A 22176-nucleotide genomic window follows, 5' to 3' on the forward strand; every position below is an offset into this window, starting at 1 on the left:
GCATTCATTCATCTAATACGAGCTTCACAAAGGGGGTGGAAGAGGAAAATAAATAATGAAGATAATTTTGCACAGATTTCTGTAGATTGACCAAGTGCTAGTGCGGGACCATTAAAAACATATCACAAGCCCTGGCCAGTGTGGCTAAGTTGGTTGAGTGTCCTCCCGCGCACCGAAGGGTTGCTGTTCCAATTCCTGGTCAGGTGCACTTGTTACTCGGTAGGGCGGCCGGTAGGAGGCAGCTGATTGATGTCCTGCTCTCATATTGATGTTTCTCTCTCCCTCTCCCTCCCTCTCTAAAAATAAGTAAAAATGTTTTCAAAGTGTTTAAAAAACAAACACATCACAAGTTCTGGTGGTAGTTCAGAATCCAGGAGCAAAGAAAAATCTAAAAGCAGCTCAAAGAGATAAATGAGTTATTGTCAAAGGAGCGAGGATCAGATTGGCATCTGGTGTCTATGACTCTGGGAAATAGAAGAAAATGAAAGTAATTTTTCCAGTAATAGTGCTGAGGGGAAAAGGATTTGGAACCTGACTTGTGTACCTAAGTTATTCAGGGATGAGGGCAAAATAATACTTTGATGCATGCAATAATATAGAGTTTACATTTATGAACACTATCTGATTCATCAGAGGATATGTTGAACGACAAAATAGAAGAAAATATGTGGAAACATTAAGGAAAAAGGAACAACAATCCTTTTTTGTTTATTTTAAATAAGGCAATGGTTTAAAAAGTTCTTAAGGTAGTAGTAAACGGAAAAATAACAATTTGGAACAAAAGTCTAAATTTCTGCAATGTGGTAGAAGTGGCCAGCTGATGTTACTGTGAGCTAATGTGTTTGGTTTTTTAAATTTCCCTTTTTTTTTTTTTTACTAAGAATTTTTTTGTTTGTTTTTAGTCGTGCTTGGTTTGGGAAAGGGAAAGTGTAGGTCAGTGATGGCGAACCTATGATACGCATGTCAGAGGTGACACGCGAACTCATTTTTTGGTTGATTTTTCTTTGTTAAATGGCACATAAATAATAAAATATCAAAAATATAAGTCTTTGTTTTACTATGGTTGCAGATATCAAAAAATTTCTATATGTGACGTGGCACCAAAGTTAAGTTAGGGTTTTTCAAAATGCTGACACACTGAGCTCAAAAGGTTCGCCATCACTGGTGTAGGTTTTGATTTAATTGTAGGTTTTTAGTAGAAAAATGTAAGTAAAAATTTTATATTTTTGAAAGTTAGATAGAGGTCATTGCTATAAGATTAGAAATAAGAGCTGTAGATAAGGTTTATTTGGTGCAAAGAAACCTCATTCTAACTGTACAGATTAAAGGAAGAAAGGGATGAGGAAATGAAAGCAGACACAAAATAGCATGTTGGGACAGACCCAGGCATATTACTTACCACAGCAAAAATTAATTAAAATCCCCTTAGAGAAAGTAAGGAAATAAAGTCTGTGCAAAAGAAAGGGTTGCATGTCATCAGAATGAAAGGATGCAGGAGCCACTTGAACAGAGATGCCCACTAGCCATGTTAGTCTCCTGTACAGTTCAGAAGAGAGGGAAAGACAGCCTGTCACCATTTTGAAGGTGAGTGGGAAGAAGGTTTTTGTTCTGAAATGTGGTGACTGAAGGAATGTCTGTGTCCCTCTTCAAGAGCTAACCGCACAGGAGAAGGCCACCAATAAGCGCAGAAAGGATGAGCAGCTGAACTGGAAACTGCTGCTCTGAGTTTGCTAGTTGCACTTTTCTGCCCTCACTTGGCTAAGTTTATATTGATGTGGTTTTTTTATTGATTTTTTTTTGGAGAGAGAGAGAAACAACAATGTGGGAGAGGAACACTGGTTGCCTCCTGCATGCATCCCGATCGAACCCACAACCTGGGTATATGCCCTGACTGGGAATTGAACCCTCCACCTTTTGTTGTTTGGGGTAATGCTCCAACCAACTGAACCACACCAGCCAGGACTAAGTTTATATGTTTTTGTTTGTTTGTTTTCTGAATTTATATGGTTTTCTTTAGAAGCATGGTACAATAAATTTCATGTCTCTGAGTCTAGGATAGAATATCTTTTGGATTGTAGTCAGTGTTCTCCTAAGCAACAGAACCAGTGGTGTGTGCATGCGTGTGTGTACACAGAGAGAGTGCTTAGAGACCCCGAGAGTATGTGTACACAGAGAGAGTGCTTAGAGCCTGGAGAAGAGCTGATGTGCAGCTAGTGTTGGAAGGCAGAATTGCTTTTTTCAGGGAGAACAGTTTTTATGCCTTCAACTGATTGGACATGGCCCACCTGTATTATGGAGGGGTCTGCTGGTTTACATGTTGTTTTTCTACAAAAGTCCCTTAACGGGGGGGAAAAGTAGAGGAGCAACCTGAGTACTGTGGTTCAGCCAAGTGGCACATTAAAATTCCCCATCGTACTGGTGAGGATGCTGTATTTGCTTACAGTTTTGGTAGTGAATTGCAAAATGGTGCATACGACTGAATGCCTTCCTCTGTGAGGTTGGGAACTCACCTCTGACTTGGCTGTGAGGAAAGCTTGATCTGTACCCAGCATGGATCACTAGGACTTTTTGCCTAAGATCAAAAGATAGGTAATTGGTTGTCTCTGATGAAACATCCTATCTAATAATAGACAAACATGGTAATTGACCATATCTTTGATACGCCTCCCATTGGATAATCAGCGTGATATGCAAGTTAGCTGCCAACAAAGATGGTGGTTAATTTGCATACATAGGCTCCAAGCGGTGGAGCAAAACCTGTTGGCCCGGGGCGGGCGGAGCAGCAAGGCCTGACATTTCTGGGGCCGGCGGAGCAGCGAGGCCTGATGTTTCCAGGGCCTGCTCCGGCCAGAACTCGGCCAGAGCAAAGGCCTGGGCCCCGGGTGCCGGAGGCAAACCGGTGCCAGCAGACAGGGAAAAGGAAGGCCTATTGCATGAATCTTTGTGCAACAGGCCTCTAGTATACTCTATAAAATGCCTGTATTCCAAAGGAAATGTAGTCACTGTCACCAGGCTTTTTCCACAGAGGGCCAGTTGGATGTAATGCCACATTCCCAGGGATTATGAGAAGATCTTGAATTTTACTTTCTTTTGTTGTTTGAGTATTAATATTTTCAATTTACAGACTTGATAGTACTTCATTGTTTTTTTCTTCTCTTCCACGGAAGTTTACATGCAGAGCCTATTTATTTACTTATCCTTCTGGTGATACACGTTGGTTCCTTCGGTGAACAGTATTGAATTTAGCCCTTGTCTCTGCCCTTTCTCTCCGTTGAATGTAAGGGAGTCTGTTCCAGGTTACATGGAACTGTTTCTACTCTATAGTTCTTCCCTCCCCTTTAGAGTAGTGTGAACTCTAGTGTCAGAGCAGATAACAGTTACATACTATTCTAGTTCTCTTGTTCCCAGGATTGTTCTACAGTCAGATATACTCATAGCTCACTATTGGCCCCAGGCTGAATCTTTCCCAAGTGTTTCTTGAGTATCCAGCTCTGTCCTGCGACTTATATAGGAAGCATCTGTGAGATCAGTGTTCCCCAAAATCTCACCCGTTCACAGCTTTGTCTGTGGCCTGTTACTTTTGAGGTCAGTGTAGAATTCTTGGCGTATAATAAAATCTTTGGCTACATTTTCTTTCCTGCGAACCTAAAGTTTTTTATCCCCTTGTCTTGTGGCCGATAGTGTTGCTGTCACGTTCTGATTTTCTTTCCCTTACACATGTAATTCTTTTGCCTGGGTGCCCAAGAAATGTTGTTTTCTTTAAGGTGCATTTGCTTTACTAGAATGTCTTAGTGTCTGTAGCTCTATGTGCATTTGTACATTTTAAATCTTTTATTTCAGGAAAATTTTTTTGAATTATTTCAGTATTCTGTTTCTTCGGTTTTAGTTTTGGGTAATTCTGTTAATATTGAAGTTGAAATTCCATACCTGTCACCATCTATTAATTCTTACATTTTTTGCCTCATCTTTACGTCATCTATTTCCCTTATGTGCCCCACAGTGTCTATTTCTTTTTATATTCCTCAAGTTTAGTCATTTCTGAGAAGTTTTCAAGTGTTACTTGTTTCCTGACCCGTGCCTGGTTCTCCTCGTGTCTGGTGTAGCTGTCTTGTTGCTGTGATCAGGCCCTCTTCCATGGCCTCTGTGTGCCTAATGTTAGGGGGTCGTTTCCTCTTCCTTTGAGCATAGTGTGGGTCTGCCTCCATGGCCTGTTGGCGCATCATTCCGATTGTTACAGTGTCACCCTGTGTTGGTTCCATCACAGTCCTCTCCTTTCTCCTGTACATGAGAGGGTGAGACGGTTCCAGGTCAGCTGCAGCTGTCTGTCTCTGCCTGTGGCATGCTTGAAAGTAGAGCCTCTGAGTAGCCTTGATCAGACCTTTTGAGGGCTGCCTCCTTTGGGACTTGCCCTCAGCTTCTGAACTTCCTTTCCTGTGGCCCCATCCTCCTCATTTAGGATGTTGTCCCCAGCAATGCCTCCTCAGTGCAGGCTCTGCCTTCGTGGAAGGCAGCTTGCTGGGTGTTTGCAGAGCCTTGAGGGCTGGGGTGGCCCTGGTGTTTCCTGGTCTCCTCACACTCTGCATGGGACCTTGGGAACCTTTTTCCGTCTATTGAAGTTTCCTCTGCGGGCCCTCCAAATGGCGTCCGTCCCGTCTTGCTTAGGTAAAACAGGCCTGGTCAAGGTAATTCTAATGGTTTGCTGTAACCTATTTTTCTGTTTCATAAAACACTAAAATTTACCAAACTGGTCTATTTAAAATATATATAATTGTAGTTTTAAATATTACAGCCTATAATAAATTGGTTTCTGTAAAGTGTATTTGTGTTTATGCCAGTTGTTCCTAACTTTTATTCATGATATACCAAATAAGAGCTTTTGCCATAAAAGTGTGGGAGGGGCCCTGGCTGGTGTGGCTCAGGGGTTGAACACTGGCCCACAAACCAGGAGGTTGCTGGTTCAGTTCCCTGGTCAGGACACATGCCCGGGTTTTGGCTCGATCCCCAGTAGGGGGCGTGCAGGATGAGGTCCTCTCTCATTGATATTTCTCTCTATCCCCCTCTGTTCCCTCCTTTTTAAAAATCAATAAAAACATATTTTAAAAAGTGTGGTAGGGGAATTCTTTTCTCTCTAAATTTTCTCATTCTTGGCATAGACTGTATTCAGGTGCCAGCTTGTATTCAGGCCAAGTCGTGCCCCCTTTGAGTTTTGTTGGATATCTAGGTGAAACAAATATTTTTTTTCCTAATAACAAGAGCCAGGTGTTGTTTTTACTACAAATCTACTACATTGTATGTAGATTTTTCAATTGTTAATAATCCAGAAAGAATGTAGTTTGGTGTTGCCCCAATAATTTTTAATATGTGAGTACTTTTGAAAAATGTGTTTAAGATTATATGCTTTCTAGAGAAGTAATGGTGGTATAATACATGGATATAAGCCCATCTGAAATGCAGTTTTAAGAATAAACTTAAATGTCTAGTTTATTTTTATTGTTTAAGCCTGGGGGGTGGGGGTGCAAAATTATGTGAGCATTAGAATGGATGAAAATGAGTAGTTATACATTTCTTTCTAATTTTCTTCTTTATTATGTTTTTAAATTTTTACTGAGTTTTTTTTAAGAGAGGAAGGGAGAGAGAGAAACATTGATTGGCTGCCTCCTACATGTGCAGGCTCCCCCCTCCCCACCACCACCACACGCACGCACACGCACACGCACATAATGGAGCCTTCAACCCAGGCATGTGCCCTGACCGGAATAGAACCAGCAACCTCTCTGTCTATGGGACAGTGTCCAACCAACTGAACTACACCAGCCAGCGCTGTACTTTTTTTGATTGTTTGTTTACTAGAAATGCACTTATATTCTGTAATGCTATATACAGGTGCCTCTTTCTTTGATTAACTGGGATAATTGTGAGTTGATTGTACTAGGAAACTTGGCTGAAAAACTGATGCTTAACATTGGGGCTTGAGTTGCCCCTGAGTAGTCGAAGTTTTTCTGCCTGTCCACACTTGGGGTGCACAAGAAGCTCCTACTGCCAACCCATCGTGGACACACATGGTGGTAGAGAAGAGCCCCCCGTGAGCCCCACTGCATGGCTGTGGGACTGCCTGAGTGGCACCGTTAGCCAGCACAGTCCGGTGGTCTAGGGAGAGCATGCTAGCTAGCAGCAGTTGTGTTGGGTGCGGTAGTGCATACCTTTGAGCTGATACCTTACGTGTCTGTGTATGTGTGAATACAGAAAACACCGGAGCAGCGTGGGGCCGAGCAAGCCCGTGTCCCAGCCTCGGCGGAACATCGTAGGCTGCAGGATTCAGCATGGGTGGAAGGAGGGCAGTGGCCCTGTCACCCAGTGGAAAGGAACCGTTCTGGACCAGGTGCCTGTAAACCCTTCTTTGTATCTTATAAAATACGATGGATTTGACTGTGTTTATGGACTAGAACTTAATAAAGATGAAAGAGTTTCTGCGCTTGAAGTCCTCCCTGATAGAGTTGGTAAGTTCTCTTTACTATTTCTGCGTTTATAAGCTTTAAAGATAATTACTTAAATGGATGCTTTCTGATTATTCTTCTGTATTATTGGTATTTTTATTTTTATTGGAACGCAAGCACTATCTATTTACATCAGTCACCTAATACCACAAAAATTGATCAGTGCATGGTCTGAATCTACAGTTCCAGGAACTGTGAGGGTATAAATACAGGGGTGGGCAAAAGTAAGTTTATAGTTTGTATGGAAAAAGACATGCAGGTTATGAGTATTACTGTGGCTTTATTAACATAAGAGAATGCCACTCATAACTAACTGTAAAAAACAGACTGTTGTTTTTTAATCCTCATCAGAGGATATGTTTTTATTAATTTTAGAAAGGGAGAGAAAAACATCGATGTGAGAAACATTGATTGGTTGCCTGCCATATTTGCCTTTACCAGGGATCAAATCCTAAACTCCGGTATGTCCCCTGCCTTTGGGTGTATGGGATGATGCCCAGGGCAAGACCAACAGATTTTTTTTTTAATATATATTTTATTGATTTTTTACAGAGAGGAAGGGAGAGGGATAGAGAGTTAGAAACATCGATGAGAGAGAAACATCGATCAGCTGCCTCCTGCACACCCCCTACTGGGGATGTGCCCGCAACCAAGGTACATGCCCTTGACTGGAATCGAACTTGGGAGTCTTCAGTCCACAGGCTGATGCTCTAACCACTGAGAACACCGGTTAGGGCAAGACCAACAGATTTGACAGACTTTTGTTGTGGTAAGAAACACAACATAAAATTTACTATTTTAACTATTTTTAAGGTTACAGTTCAGTAGTGTTACGTATATATTCATTCACATTGTTGTGACACAGATCTTTAGAACTTTTTCATCTTGTAAACCTATAATTCTATCTCCCTTGAACAACTTCCCTTTTTCCCCTCCCCTTAACCGCTGGCACCCACCATTCTAGTTTCTGTGTCTATGAGTTTGATTATTTTACATACTTCATAAATATTATACAGTATTTGTCTTTGTGACTGGCTTCTTTCTTTTAGGATAATGTCCTCAAGGTTCATTCATGTTGTAGCATGTGTTGGGCTGTCCTTTCTTTTCAAGGATGAATACTGCTCCATTACATGTATAGACCGTGTTTTGTTTATCCATGTGTGGACACTTGAGTTGCTTCAACCTTTTGGCTGTTGTGGTCAGTGCTGCTATGAACATGGGTGCACAAATATCCCTTTGGGAGCCTGCTTTCAGTTCTTTTGGGTGTATACCCAGAAGTGGACTTGCTGGGTCATATGGTACTTCTTTGTTTAATTTTCTGAGCAACATACATACAATTACTGCTTTCCATAGTGTTTGTAACATTTTACAGTCCCACCAACAGTGCACTAGCATTCCAGTTTGCCTACATTCTCACCAATACTTGTTATTTTCTGTTGGTTTTGATTTGCATTTCTCTGATGATTAATGATTTTGAGCATCTTTTCCTATGCTTTTTGACCATTGGTATGTGATTTTAGCAGAAATGTCTGTTCAAGTCCTTGCCCATTTTTTGATCACGTTATTTTTGATTTTTTTTGTTTAGTTGTAGGTGTTCTTTATATATTCTGGAGATAAATGAGTTTTAATTTAAATAATAGTATGACAAAATTGCTGATAATGATTTTAGATTCTACATTGCAATTAACCTTTAAGGAGCTACCACACGTTGAGATTTGATATAGTATGATAAAAGACTATTTAAAAGACTGTCAGGAATTATATGAAAAGATTAATAGATCAAAAGAAAATATAACAGATGGAATGCTAAAGCAGATATAAGAATCTAGCTGTCCACTTTTCTTACTAAGTTTTTGTTAGAAGATAGTTATTTTTTACTAAAAATATGTTTATATACTTGGCCAGTGTGGCTCAGTTGGTTGAGCATGGTCCCATGTACCAGGAGGTCTCAGGTTCAATTCCCGGTCAGGGCACATGCCCAGGTTGTGGGCTTAATAACCAGTAAAGGGATATGCAGGAGGCAGCCAATCGATGTTTCTTTCTCCTCAATGTTCTCTCTTCCGCCCCTCCCCCCTTCTTCTTCTCTCTGAAATCAATAAAAACATTTTACTAGAAAAATGTTTATGTAGATATTTTTAAATAAATATTTTTAGATTTGTCATTTATAATTTCTACTAATTTCTTATAATTTCAATATCAGTAGTTAATATTTATGTCATCTGTATAAACGGCTCTTTAGGGTCCTCAAATTTTTAGGAATGTAAAGGAGTCCTGAGATCAAAAAGTTTGAGAACTTTTGATATGAAGAAATTTGTTGGATTTTGTTTTAAAATTATACACAGTAGGGAATTCTATGTACTTTTTATTAATTATCCTATAATTAAGCAAAGAAAACCACTGTATGTTTTTAGAATATCCTGATAAATTGGATAAGCAGTATCTCTACCAAGAAATTCTAATCTTTGTTCCTTTGAATTTTATTTAACTGAAAGAAAAGTACTCACGAGTAAAATAGGTTTGCTTATTTATTCTAAAGACATTTGTCTAAAACTGAGGAGAAACCTTATAATCAGTGAGAACCTCTGCAATTCCCAGTGTTAAAGAAATGAAGCTTGTAATTTTTGTCTACCTCTTTAAAGAAGGTGGAGCAGGGCTGCAGAGGCTGACACACCAGTGGGGAGGCTATGCTGCCAACCACACAAGCCGTCCAGAACAGCCCGCTCTCTAGAATAATGAACTCATGCAACAGATAGGAACCACTGTGAGCTTGGTATTGGAAACAGGATGGGAAAGGCCTCTGCTTGCATCGTGGTAGGCTAAAAGCAAGTCAACAAACATGTAAAACAGGATAACTGTAGATGATGACAAATGCCATTAAGAAATAAAACCGGGTGAGGTGACTGGTGACTGTGGCTGGTGGGGCTGCTTTCCCCAGGGTGATCGTGGAGAGCCTCTGGGAGGAGACCTGCTCAGGAGCCAGCCCCTGAAGGTGTGGGGGCAGCACATGGTCCAGATGAGGAGACCAGGGCGTGTTCCAGGAAAACAAAGGTGCCCATGTCGCTGAGGTGAAGGTAGTTAGGAGGGAGGTGACAGTAGGGGTGAAGAGGGCCCAGAGGAGAAGTTGGCCCATGAGAAGCAGTTCATTATTCAAACTATGTGAAAGGAAAACACGAGTGCATTTTAAACAAATGAACATGCCGGGCCGGTATGGCTCAGTGATTGAGCATCCACCTATTAACCAAGGGGTCAGGGTACATGCCCTGGGTTGCAGGCTGGATCCCCATTAGAGGGCATGCATGAGGCAGCTGATCAATGATTTTCTCTCATCATTGATGTTTCTAGCTCTCTGTCCCTCTCCCTTTCTCTCTGAAATCAATAAAAATATATTTTAAAAAACAACAGCCCTGGCCAGCTTGGCTCAATGGATGGAGCATCGGCCTGCGGACCTAAGGGTCCCCAGTTCGATTCCAGTCAAGGGCATCTACTTCAGTTGCAGGAGACAATGAATCAATGGGTTTCTCTCACATCAGTGTTTCTCTCTGTCTTCCCCTCTCCCTTCCACTCTCTAAAAATCAATGGAAAAATAGCCTCAGATGAGGATTAATAAAAAGAAAAGAAACAACAACAAAAAACCAAATGAATAACACAATCCTAAAACTGCCACAAAGGTCACTCTGGTTGCTATGGAAATAAATTGAAGGAGCAAGAATAAAATAAAAACCTAAATAGGTTAATTTCTTAGTTTTAATAAATGGTCTGTGGTTATTTATGTAAGAGGTTAATATAAAGGGAAGGAAGTCCTAGTTTAGATATAGCACCAAGAGCAGATGAGTTCAGAAAAATTTAGAGGAAAAAATATTCTCAAAATAACTGACTTGGGGCAATAAGATAGTTCTGATGGAATCAAATCTGGGCTAGGCCCAGCAACGTAATTTTGGTGGTAATTCTTAAAAACCACCAGAGGATTCTGATGCTGGCTAGTGTATCGTGTGGACACCATTTGAATAAGTTCAGTTTTCACAGTACATATTCAGTAAAACCCTTTATAGACCATGGTTTTCTTTTGTTTTTGTTCCTAGCAACATCTCGAATCAGCGATGCACACTTAGCCGACACAATGATTGGCAAAGCTGTAGAGCACATGTTTGAGACCGAGGATGGTTCTAAAGACGAATGGAGGGGAATGGTCTTGGCACGTGCCCCTATAATGAACACATGGTTTTACATCACCTATGAGAAAGACCCCGTCTTGTACATGTACCAGCTCTTAGATGATTATAAAGAAGGGGACCTTCGCATTATGCCTGATTCTAGTAAGTATGAATTGACAACTTTTATTTTTGATTATTCAAAAGTAATTTGAATTTTAGAGCAAGATACTTGCTAAACTATTTTGCAGATACATTTTTAATTTTAATTAATAGGGATAAGTCACACATAAGCATAGGTTGTGAAATTTTTACCTCTTTGCCAAGAGTAATTTACTTTCTGTGGCTATTTCCCTGCTGTGGACTTGGGACTTTCATATGGATGATGTGGTATGGGGCCCTTTGTGACTGGCTTCTTTCACTCAGCACTGTTTTCAGGGCTTGTCTGTGTTACAGCACATGTCAGTACTTCTGTTTGGTCATCTGTTGATGGACATTTGGATTGTCCTCTATCTTATTTACTATGAAGACAGTAGCTATAAATATTTGTGTGCAAGTTTCTGAATGGGGGGTGTTTTCATCTCTCTTGGGTATATATATACCTAGGAGCGGAATTGGTGGGTCACAGTGATCGCTCGCTGTTGTTTCTTTTCTTTTTCTTAATCCTCATCTGAGGCTATTTTTCCATTGTTTAGGGCACTGCCAGACTGATTTCAGATGGTTGCACTGTTAATGCATTCTCATCAACAGTGTGTGAGGCTTCTGGATTCTCCAACCCTCACCAACACTTCTTGTTATCTGACTTTTTTATGTCATTGGTTGTGAAGTGATATGTAATTTCCCTGATGACTAAAGATATCAAGTATCTTTTCATTGTATGTCTTTGGAGAAATGTGTCTATGTCCTTTGTACTTTTTTCAACTGGCTGGCTGTTGTGGGTTGAAAGAGTCAATATTCTAGGTACAAGTCTCCTGTCAGCTCCGTGATTTACAGATACTTTGTCTCATTCTATGGGTTCTTGTTCACTCTCTTGATGGTGGTCTGAAGTCCATTTTACCTATGTTGCCTTTGTTGTGTGTGTCTTTGGTGTTGTATCTTGTAATCTCTTGACAAATACAAGGCTACAGTGACTTACCCTTATGTTTTCTTTTAAGAGTCTTAAGTTTTATTTCTTAAGCTCTTCTATTGAGATCTTTGATATGTTTTGAGTTAATTTTTGTTTATAATGTAGCTTACGGGTTCAGCTTTATTCTTTTGCATGTGACAGTACAATTATCTGAGCACCATTTAAAAGAAAACAAATACCAACACAATTCTTTTCCCTATTAAATGGTTTTGGCACCCTTGTTGAAAATCAATTCATTATAGATGTATGGGTGTATTTGTGGACTTTCACTTCTTTTCCATTTGCTCATATGTCTGGTTACAATTGATTAAATTATTTTGTAATAAGTTTTAAAGTCCAGAAGTGTGAATCTGTCACACACACACACACACACACACACACACGATTGTTTTGCTTCTTCTGGTCTCTTGAAATTTCATATGAATTTTGGAATCAGCTTAATCAGTTTTTGCAAGGAAACCAGCTGGGACTCTGGAAAGGATCATGTTGAATCTCTAGGTCAGTTCAAGGAGAACTCCCGTCTTGACCCGTGAGCATAGGATGTTTTTCTATCTATTGAGATTTTTTTTTCTATCTACAGTGTCTTGTAGTTTTCAAAGTATAAGTTTTACACTATTTTCTGTTAGATTTCTTCTTAAGTTTTTTATTCTTTTTAATGCTATTGTGAATGGAATTAGCCTGTTCTTTTTAAGACTACTCCATATCCTTTCTTCAAACATTGGAACCCTGGGCAGACACAGATATGATTTTAGTAATGTGACTGCATCTCTATTACCTTTATTTTTTTCTATTGATTTTTAGAGAGAGAGAAACAGAAACATGGATTTGTTGTTCCACTTACTTATGTGTTCATTGGCTGATTCTTATGTGTGCCCTGACTGGGGATCGAATCCACAACCTTGGCGTTTAGGGATGGTGCTCTAACCAACGACCTACCCGGCCAGGGCTTCTGTTCCCCATTTTTCAGTTCTTTCTGTGAACAAGCGAGTCAGTGAGCCTACTCACATGTTCATCAGGCCCTGACTTTCTACCTTCTAGATTGTTTTTTTAATGTTTGTGTACATTTGTTACAGATGTGTAATGGAAAGTATTCATATAGGCAGGAGTTACCATGAAAGCATTTCTCAAGAGCATTACTCCAACCTGTATGAAGTTATTTTTTTAAAAGAGATATATCCAGTCAAAGTAAGTGTTGTGGACTTGGATGATAGAAAGTGTGTGGTCATTTGCACATTACCCATCTCCTCTCCCATCCCAACCACTTCTCCATCCTATCTTCTCTCTCCAGACTGTTCAGTACTTTTGCGAGTGGTATGGAAGCTTTCTTGCCATTAGAGACAGTGTTGGTGCTCTGAGTGAGAGCTCTGCCGTGGCCTCTGTGAGTCCCTTGTTTCTTTGCTCATCTTACTGTGGAAAGTCTGGGAGCCATGCCTGTGGGGTTCCTTTGTAAACATGAAGGGCCATGAAGTGGTGGTATGATGCTGCTGCTTGAGGGAAAAGCATTTTTGAAGAGATTTCAGCTTTGGTTTCCTCTTCACTTATTGTTTAAAAAAAAGTACCGATAAGATATGTGTGCCCAAACATTTTAGTTGTATTTTTTGTGTGTCTTAGTACCAGAGATCAGAATAGGGTTTGGATCATGTTATTCAATAAGAGAATTTGTTGTATTCCGAGGCAAACTACTGGTAACATGCTAATGATCCAAACCAGGATCCCTATAAGAATAGAATGGTACACTGCCAGCCATTGTGCCGGGATGACCAGCTTAAGCCTGGATTGCCCTGAGAAAACCAGATGTCCGGTTGCCCTACCTGAAGGCCCTGCCCTCTGCTGGTACATGGGAGAAAGCACCTGTTCTTCAGGACCTACAGAGGCTTCTAAAATAGAATTGTTAACTCCTACCTTCATTTCCCCTTTTTTCTCTGTTACTTTGTTTCTTTGTTGTTGGTGGTGATGGTTTGCTCTCATTACATGTGTATTACTAGAACAGAGTTCCTGCTAGGTCATAGGGCCGTGTTCCTTCACACTTAAGTTTTCCTGGGAACCTTTTAAAAAATACAGGTGCTTCAGCCATCCTGGGAGACTCCGTTGTAATTTGTCTGGGGATCATGTTCACTTAGCAACTAATTTTAAAGCATAGGAAATCTTTTGTTTTCTTTTATATTGAACTTATTGGGGTAACATTGGTTAATAAAACCGTAGAGGTTTCAGGTTTACAATTCTTTAATACATCATCTATAGAAATAAATCTCTTTTGTTTTGAAACTGGGTTAGGAAGACAGTGTATAATGCAGTGAAGTTGAGGATAAAGAAGCTTTAAGAGCAGAAGTACTTAGGCATTTTAAGTGTGTAGCATATTCTTAGTTATCCCAGTAGGCATTGTCTGCTTTGAAGTCCTATTTTAGAGTAACTCAGACTTATTTTTAAAAAGGCATATAATTATTTAGATTTTTTCTCCTTAGCCCTTTTCTTCATTTAGTCCTTACCTCTTCAAGTAATTATAGCCGTAATTAAACATGAGCCAAGGGGATTTCTGGTGAGCACTCTTAAATTTGTTTACATGTCTAGATCTTGGGGATCAACACACTGTTGTTGTAAATGAAGTTTTGTTTATTTTTTGTTTTTATTTTCAATCCTCACCCAAAAATGTGTTTTTGTTTTTATGGATTTGCGAGAGAGAGAAACATCGACTGGTTGCCTCCCGTACACATCCCAACCAGGGATTGAACCCACAACCATTTAGTGTATGGAACAATGTTCCAACCGACTGAGTCACCGGTCAGGGTAGTAAATGAAGTTTTACTGGCACACAGCCACACCATTCATTTATGTATCATCTGTGGCTGCTCTCACACCACAAAGCAGAGCTGGGTAGTTCCTACAGAGACCACATGGCCTCAAGTCTGGCCCTTGAAGAAAAAATGTGCTGACTCTTGGTCTAGATAAGATAAACCCAGGATATTAAAAATGTTTGTTAAAATAGATATGAGTTGGTATGTTTCTAAAAAATGGCTATAAATTATTTTTCTCCACTATTTACATATAGATGATTCACCTCCAGCAGAAAGGGAACCAGGAGAAGTTGTGGACAGCCTAGTAGGCAAACAAGTGGAATATGCCAAAGAAGATGGCTCTAAAAGGACTGGCATGGTCATTCATCAAGTAGAAGCCAAACCGTCTGTCTATTTCATCAAGTTTGATGATGATTTCCATATTTATGTCTACGATTTGGTGAAAACATCCTAGATGTCGTCATGAACTTTGCCAAATTTGTGGAACTATTAAATGTATAATTTGTAGACATAAAGACTTTCTGCTTTCCAGTTTAATGAAAGCTTAAATGTCCCTGCGAACCCACAATCTCTGCCAGCAGAACGGGTTTTGTTCTGAATAGTACAGATTTATGTGAACACAAAGCCTTTTGTGTAAGCAACTCCTTCCTCTTAAAAGAAGTCAGTCTGTCTGGAGGGGAGTTACAGGTAAAAGTTAAACTAGTATCATTGTCAATTAAAACTGTAATCAATTTTATCCATTTCCCCTTCACTCTTAACATTCTCTTATTCTGCTGCCACAATGCAAGCATAGTTTGGTATTTTTGTTACTGCCTTTTTTTGAGATATATATGTATCAATATCTACCTGTGTCTGTGTGTATACGTATATAATATATATATATGCACACACAGATCTTTGCGCGCGTGTACGTGAGTGTGCGCACACACACACTTTATTGGCAGTCCTTTCTTTGTGGATTGGATGGGGTTAAGTCATTTTCTCCAGTTTAATAGGAGCGCTTGACCCAAGTCGGTCATATTTGACATATTAGTGCTGCTGATTTAAAATTAAATTTGGGCACAGGAAGCACATAGGGATGCTCAGCTCGTTTCAAAGTCAAAAGTTCAGAGCACCTTTTCCAGTTTGGAGGCTTCAAACCGTAAGTCCAAATATAAATCACTTCCCAACAGCTAATGACCCACAGTAGAATTTTATAAGACAGTTAGAAATCTGGGTAAAAGGCTGCCTTTAAGTCTAAGTTTTGTAAATTCTTTTGTTTACATATTTTATCAAATACTTTTTTTTTTTTTTTTTAAGCAAAGCCCAGGTGCTTGGTCCACAAAGTGTAACGCCAGTGTATTTTGGACGCACGTTGGGTCCGTTATTTGTACAAATCAGTAACCTGGATTTTGGTACACAGATTTAAAAGCAACAGCACATCACTCACCTGCGTGTATGTGACGAGGTCCTGGAAGAACATAGTACTTTATATGAATAATGTAAGTTGAAGAATGACAATGTTGCCCTCGAACAAGTTCTCTGGGACACTTGCATTTTTATTGCTACTATTACTGATATATGATTATGATCCAAAGGCTTTTTCCCCGGCTTTCCCCCACAAAGAATGTCTAGGCAAATACCAGCTACAATCTCCTGACATCTTTTGGGGTGCTGTATGTTCTTGCTTATAATGTGCTGCTTCTGTGGACACTGTTACACCAGGATCAATGGCCCATGCTCTTCTGTTGGTGTGACTGATAGCGGCCCTTAGCCACAGAATCCTTCCCTGGCTTATTCCTTCAAGGTGGTTTTAACTAAAAAAGTGGTTGGTTTAGCAGCAATACACCCATGTGTCACTTTGTTTTAGATAAGCCGTGGCGGTTTGAAAGGTAGGATAAAGGCCTTACATGAAACCAGTCTCTCGGGGAGATTGGAAATCTTACCTAAGATTTGGGTAGAAGGCTAAACACTCTTGCTGTCAATCGACCTCCATCATGGCTGTCCTTGATGTCAGAGATTTTGTAGTTTAAAGGTCTCACGTGTGGTTTGCATGATGCCCACTTCGCTCCAGGAAGGCTGCGCCGAGTGCTGTTGGATGGTAACCCCGCACACCATATACGTACACACCACGTTTCCTACAGCGTATCCAGCGCCTCATCACAGCAGCCAAGGGCGAGCTTCTCCATGCAGTGAGTTACCTTGGTCTTAGGTACTCCTCCCGTGTCTGAACTAGTGTCATCTGCACGCCTGTCCGCTGCTCTCCTGGTGGCTCTTGTAAGAGTGCCTGCATGTGAATCTAAGGCCAGCCCCGGCTCCCCAAACTCAAGTGGACATGTGGCCCAGAGAGAGAGTGTGTCTAGCGCGTGCACCACACAAACAGCACAGTGACTTCGGGCCGAGAAACAAAGCTCGCCAGAGTGTCCTGCTGAGGGTTGGGCCAGTGGAAACATTTCTAGCATTCCTTAATGACTTGCATTGTGCTATCTCCACAAGTACCTTTAGCAGCTTCTCAGTACCACATGGTCTGCCACTCTTGATGAATGTGACAAGTGATTATTGTTATTATTTTAATTATTGTTCCATTTTTTTGCCTTTAAGGGTGAAGGAAGGGGAAGGGTTTTTGTTGTTTGTTTTCCTTTTGTGTGTGTGTGTGTGTGTGTGTGTGTGGCTTATACCACACTTCCTGATGCTGTGACTAATTCTGCTCCCTAGCCCAATATATCAGGCTTCATTTTAGGCTCATGTTTCAGATCTGCATGCATTGCTTGCGTTTTCCTGGTATCTGAATGTTGGCTCCTTGTTCTAGGAACCCAACATTATTTTCCAAAATTATCATGGGACTTGTGACAACACAAGACATGAATCTGTATAAAATGTATTGGCCTTCCTCACTGACCTGCTATAGTATTATCGTGTCGTGTGTGCGTGTGTGATGTCTGGCTGCCATGTAAAGCTTCGAAGGAAAACCTTAAAGCAAACCATCCCTTTTTGCATGCTCTCTTCTAAGTAAAATGTCCAATGTAACTAATGAAAAGTGCATGTTAAAGATAATTTAGGTTTTTTTTTCGTTTGTTTTTTTATCTTTGTTTTTACTTGTTTTCAGTTTTCTGTATATTTGCTTACTGTGCTGTTTTAGTGGTTGTAGGATAAAATGCACTGGTGAAGCAAATGTAGTGCCAACAGGAGGTGATTTTCCAGTTATGTGTGTCATGCAGCATTTGAAGGGACTGTGCATCTTAGAACAATCACAGTGACCTCTAAACCAGATTTCATTTCTATTATTTTACGTGCCAAACCCCGAAGTGCATTGGGCTTGAATCACTGAACGCTGTGGACCCATTGGAAGACTCTTTTGATTGTCACAAATTGTAGTGCCTGAAAACATTCTTAAGATGATTGTCTTTAAAAAAAAAAAAGAGAGAGAAAGTTATCCAAAGACAAAACAGAAACAAGTAATTATGGTCGAAATGTCTGTGGTTCCTTGGAAATGCTGCGCTTTTTGTATTTTCCATCATTGTAGTGCAGTTTGAATGAATGTGTATAGTTCAGAGGTCTTCGTGTTCACATCTTAAAAGTAGGTAATGACCTCATCTTTCAAGCTTGAATTCATTTTTAATTTTATTTTATACAATGTGTAGACAGTTCCCTGTTCTCTGCATTTAGAAGTATAAACTATATAAATCTGTTAATTCTGTAAGTAATTTTTATAATTATGATGTAACTCTATCCTATCCTTAAAACATTTAAAATAAACCCTTTATGTGCAACTTTTGACTGTAAATTTTGTGCTCATGAGCAAAATGTGATGTGTAAAACCTGCTTCTAAAAAAAGTTTTTAAAGTTTTACTTTAAGATTTTAAGTGACCTTTTTTTACCCCTTTCACCACGTGTAAATGTTAGATATACATAAAAACAAATAGAATTTTTATTTGAATGATAATATTCAATAATATCTGAAAGGAATGGGGGCATTAATCAGTATCCCAAATATATTATATACATAGTTCCAAATATTAAAGTGTGTGATTTGCCATTAATAAGAAATTTTAATTTATCATAAAATTTTTAACTTGTTTAAATAGAATTAAATATGTATTTTATATTTTCATATCTATTCTTGCTTTGTATGCTGCTTATAATGCTTTATGAATACTTAAATAGCAATCTGTGAGATTCTGTAGTAAAACATCTTCATTTCTCAGTGGCAAGGACAAAGAAATGTAGGCACTACTGTGACCTATATGTCCTCTGTTTTACCCACCGGCGTAATTTTAATCAGCGAAGTGAAAAGTAGAGTATATGATGTGCCTTTATTAGATTCCTTGTTTTTATGTTTCCTGGTTGAGTTTGGCTTGTCTTGCACAGCCAAGGGTATGCAGGGCAGCCTCCCCGGCCCTGGCGGGAGGCTCTAGAGACAATGGGGGGGGGGGGGGGAGATGAACCTGGAAGCGCAGGTGCTCACCCTGGGCCGGCCCTTAGTTGTAGTCTTGTGGTGACGGAGCTACAGTTCAGGAAACCTTTCTCCCAGAAACGAACAAAGCAAGTGTAGTCTGAGTGTTGGTGGTTGCTGGCTGCTCTTTGTCAGGTCTCATCAGTCGGGTCTGTTGAGAGCAGTCCTCACTCTTGGGGACTGCAGGGATGGGCCTGCCTTCTTGTTCCCTATCAGTACTCAGCTCTGTGATCAGAACAGCACTCGCAGATGCTGAGTAAGCACCTTGCCAAGTACTTCGTCATTGAATTCTTAATCCTGTGAGGAAGGCGAGACTTTCCTGTGTTGTGCAGGTGTGCGGAGGGGATGTTGAGTATGTTGTCCAGGATCACAGAGGCTGCCAGGACTCAGACCCTCAACGCTGCTGTGTCAAAGCCTCAAAGTTACATTACTGCAGTGGGATGATCGGAATAATCTATAGTCTAATTTCTGTGGATAGTTTTTGTAACCTTAATTATAAGTTAATAGCAAAAACTTCTTTATTTCCAAATTGCCTAATAAAAAGTCATACTGGTATTAGTCACTAGGATATAGGAATCTATGTCTCTGTATAGTAAGAATTAGAATCCAAAGTTATTTTTTTCCAGCAAAAATAAATATTTTATTTTGGAGAGAAATCTTCTCAAGAAATTTAAATAATTTCCATTACAAGAATGTAGATAGCCCTAGCCAGTTTGGCTTAGTGATTAGAGCATCAGTCTGCGGACTGAAATTGTCCTGGGTTTGATTCTGGTTAAGGGCACATGTCCAGATTGTGGGCTCCATCCCCAGTGGGGGGTGTGCAGGAGGCAGCCAATTGATGATTCTCTTCCATCATTGATGTTTCTATCTATCTCCCTTTCCCTTCCTCTCTGAAATGTAGATAATATTTTCTATTTCAAAGGCACTTTCCATTATCATTAAATTAATCCTATATAATAAAGAGCTAATATGCTAATTAGGCCAAACAGCAGAACAACCGTCCGACAACCTTCCGGATGAAGCTGGGGCTGCGAGGGCCAGCTGGGGCTGTGAGGACTGAGCCCCTTGCATGAATTTTGTGCATTGAGCGTCTAGTATTCTTATAAAATGTGAATTTGTTTATGTCCATAGCACATATTTTCTTTTTTTTAAATGTTTTGTTGATTTTTAGAGAGAGAGGAAGGGAGAGGGATAGAGAAATAGAAACAACGATGTGAGAGAATCATCGATCAGCTGCCTCCTGCAACCCAGACATGTGCCCTGACCGGGAATCGAACCAGTGACCTCTTGGTGCACAGGCCAACACTCAATCACCGAGCCACACCACCCAGGCCATAGCACAAAATCTTACACATAATTTTTATAGTAATTCGTTTGTTTTATGTCATGTATTTATAAGTTTGTTTTTAGTCTTCTGTGTTTCAGAGAACTCAGTGAGTCTTTAAATTGTTTTGCCAGGCATTCTTAGATAGTCTCTGCCCTTATGCTGGCCTTAAAACTCTTTTAAGTTTTTGGTAACCAGTGGCAGATGGCTTTCGGGTATTGCCTTGGCACATCATTTTGTATAAATATGACATTGAATTCTTTCTGCTTCACTTTTACGTGAGGGCACTGGACCAAGTGGCGATGGTAACACTGAAGTATGGGTGGGCCCTTTCCAGGCATTTATTTTTTACGTTGGTCGTTAACAGGTGAGCAAGCTGCCAGCCACATTGTAGGCACATTTCTGCCTCCACTTTCATCTTCTTCCATTGCTTTCATTTACGCTTGAAAATTCATGCTCTGGGGGAATGTAAGAGCTGGAAGTAACATGTGAACTGTCTAAAGTCCTTCATAGGATGGACACATTCCTATAACTTAAAAATTCCGTGTCTTCATGTTGACTCCCCTGAAGCAGATTATGATGTGAAAAGGACAGAAGGGAGGTCTTTAAAAACCTTGATGTTAACATGAGTTAACAAATTGAGTTGAATTCAGCATTCTGAATTGTCTTCAAATGTAGATGGCAAAATAGCTTTAAAGCTTTTGCCTTGAATTTGTCTCCTAATGAACGGATTTGCAAGAAATCTGGTAGTTATTACCCATGCTCTGTATACACACACCTGTGATAAGCTGTAGGCATGCCCACTAGAAAACCAGGAGAGGCCCCTGGTGACGTGCTCTTTTCCTGAAAGTGGTTCCTGATTGTGGACTTGTGTTCACTGTGTCTGTTATTTACTAGGGACATCATTTTTACCATAGTGCTGCATTGAGTTGTCCTGTAATACTATGGTAAGTAGTTCTAACCACTGGGCGTGTGTCTTAATTTCCCCGGAATCTGATGTGCCACACTTGGAGTGGCAAGATCGTGGTCTTTTTAGAACAGCCCTGCAGGGGAAATAGAAGGTTAAAGACTCAAAAATGTGTCTGATTGACAGAATTCATAGTCTGATCGCCCACAACTGCAGGGACTGCCTCTGAGCTGTCCACGGGGGAGATAACACACCAGAGCCCAGGGAACTATGATGTCCGTTTGTTTAATTCACACACATTCATAAAAAATTATAGAAATGGCTCAGCGATCGTCATTGGCCCTATTGTTTGTTTGGTAATGGTATTTTTTAAAGGGTCATGCTCTGAGTAAGTGCTTGTGGTAGACCACTGAAGAGTGCTTTGTGATAAAATTCTACACACGTGTAACAGCTTGGGCTGCTGTAACCAACAGCACAGGCTTCAACAGCAGGCATTGACTCTTCTGTTCTGGAGGCTGGAAATCCAAGGTCACGGTGTCAGCAAGGTTGGTTTCTCAGTAGGCCTCTCTCCTGGGCTTGTAGATCACTGTCTCCCTCCTGTGCCCTGACATGTCCTTCCCTCTGTGTGTGTGTCTGTCCTGGTCTCTCCTTTTTATAAGGATATAGTCTCTATTAAGGACCACACTTATGACCTCATTTTAGCTTAGTCACCTTTTTAAACACCCAGTCTCCAAATACAGGCACATCTGTCTATATATATAAAGCATAAGTGACCGGCTGGTAGCTATGATGTGCACTGAAGGGGACAGGCACTCAACACAGGAGCTGCCAAGTGACAGCAACTTTGCAGAGGGCCCTCTCGCACTTTGGGGCCCTTCGGGAATGTTGGACTGCTGGTTTTGGCCGATCCCCGCAGGCCAGGCTGAGGGACTCTGCCATTGCACAAATCCGTA

The 22176-nt window shown here is 40.4% G+C and overlaps 1 protein-coding gene across 4 annotated transcripts in view; it reads left to right on the forward strand.

The window, feature by feature from the left end:
* SPIN1 (spindlin 1) overlaps positions 1-18309 on the forward strand; it is a 98996-nt gene extending 80687 nt beyond the window's left edge. For 3 of the 4 annotated variants that reach the window (XM_036302334.1, XM_036302336.1, XM_036302335.1), the window contains 3 exons: positions 6244-6497; positions 10574-10807; positions 14815-18019. In XM_036302334.1, the coding sequence (XP_036158227.1) occupies positions 6244-6497; positions 10574-10807; positions 14815-15014 (688 nt within the window). In that variant the 3' untranslated portion in view covers positions 15015-18019. Of the gene's footprint in view, positions 1-6243; positions 6498-10573; positions 10808-14814 lie in introns of all 4 variants that reach the window. The other variant, XR_004966649.1, reaches the window with a different exon arrangement.
* Positions 18310-22176: the final 3867 nt, after the last annotated feature.

This window comes from Myotis myotis, unplaced genomic scaffold (assembly GCF_014108235.1).
Source record: "Myotis myotis isolate mMyoMyo1 unplaced genomic scaffold, mMyoMyo1.p scaffold_m19_p_31, whole genome shotgun sequence".
Lineage (NCBI taxonomy): Eukaryota > Metazoa > Chordata > Mammalia > Chiroptera > Vespertilionidae > Myotis > Myotis myotis.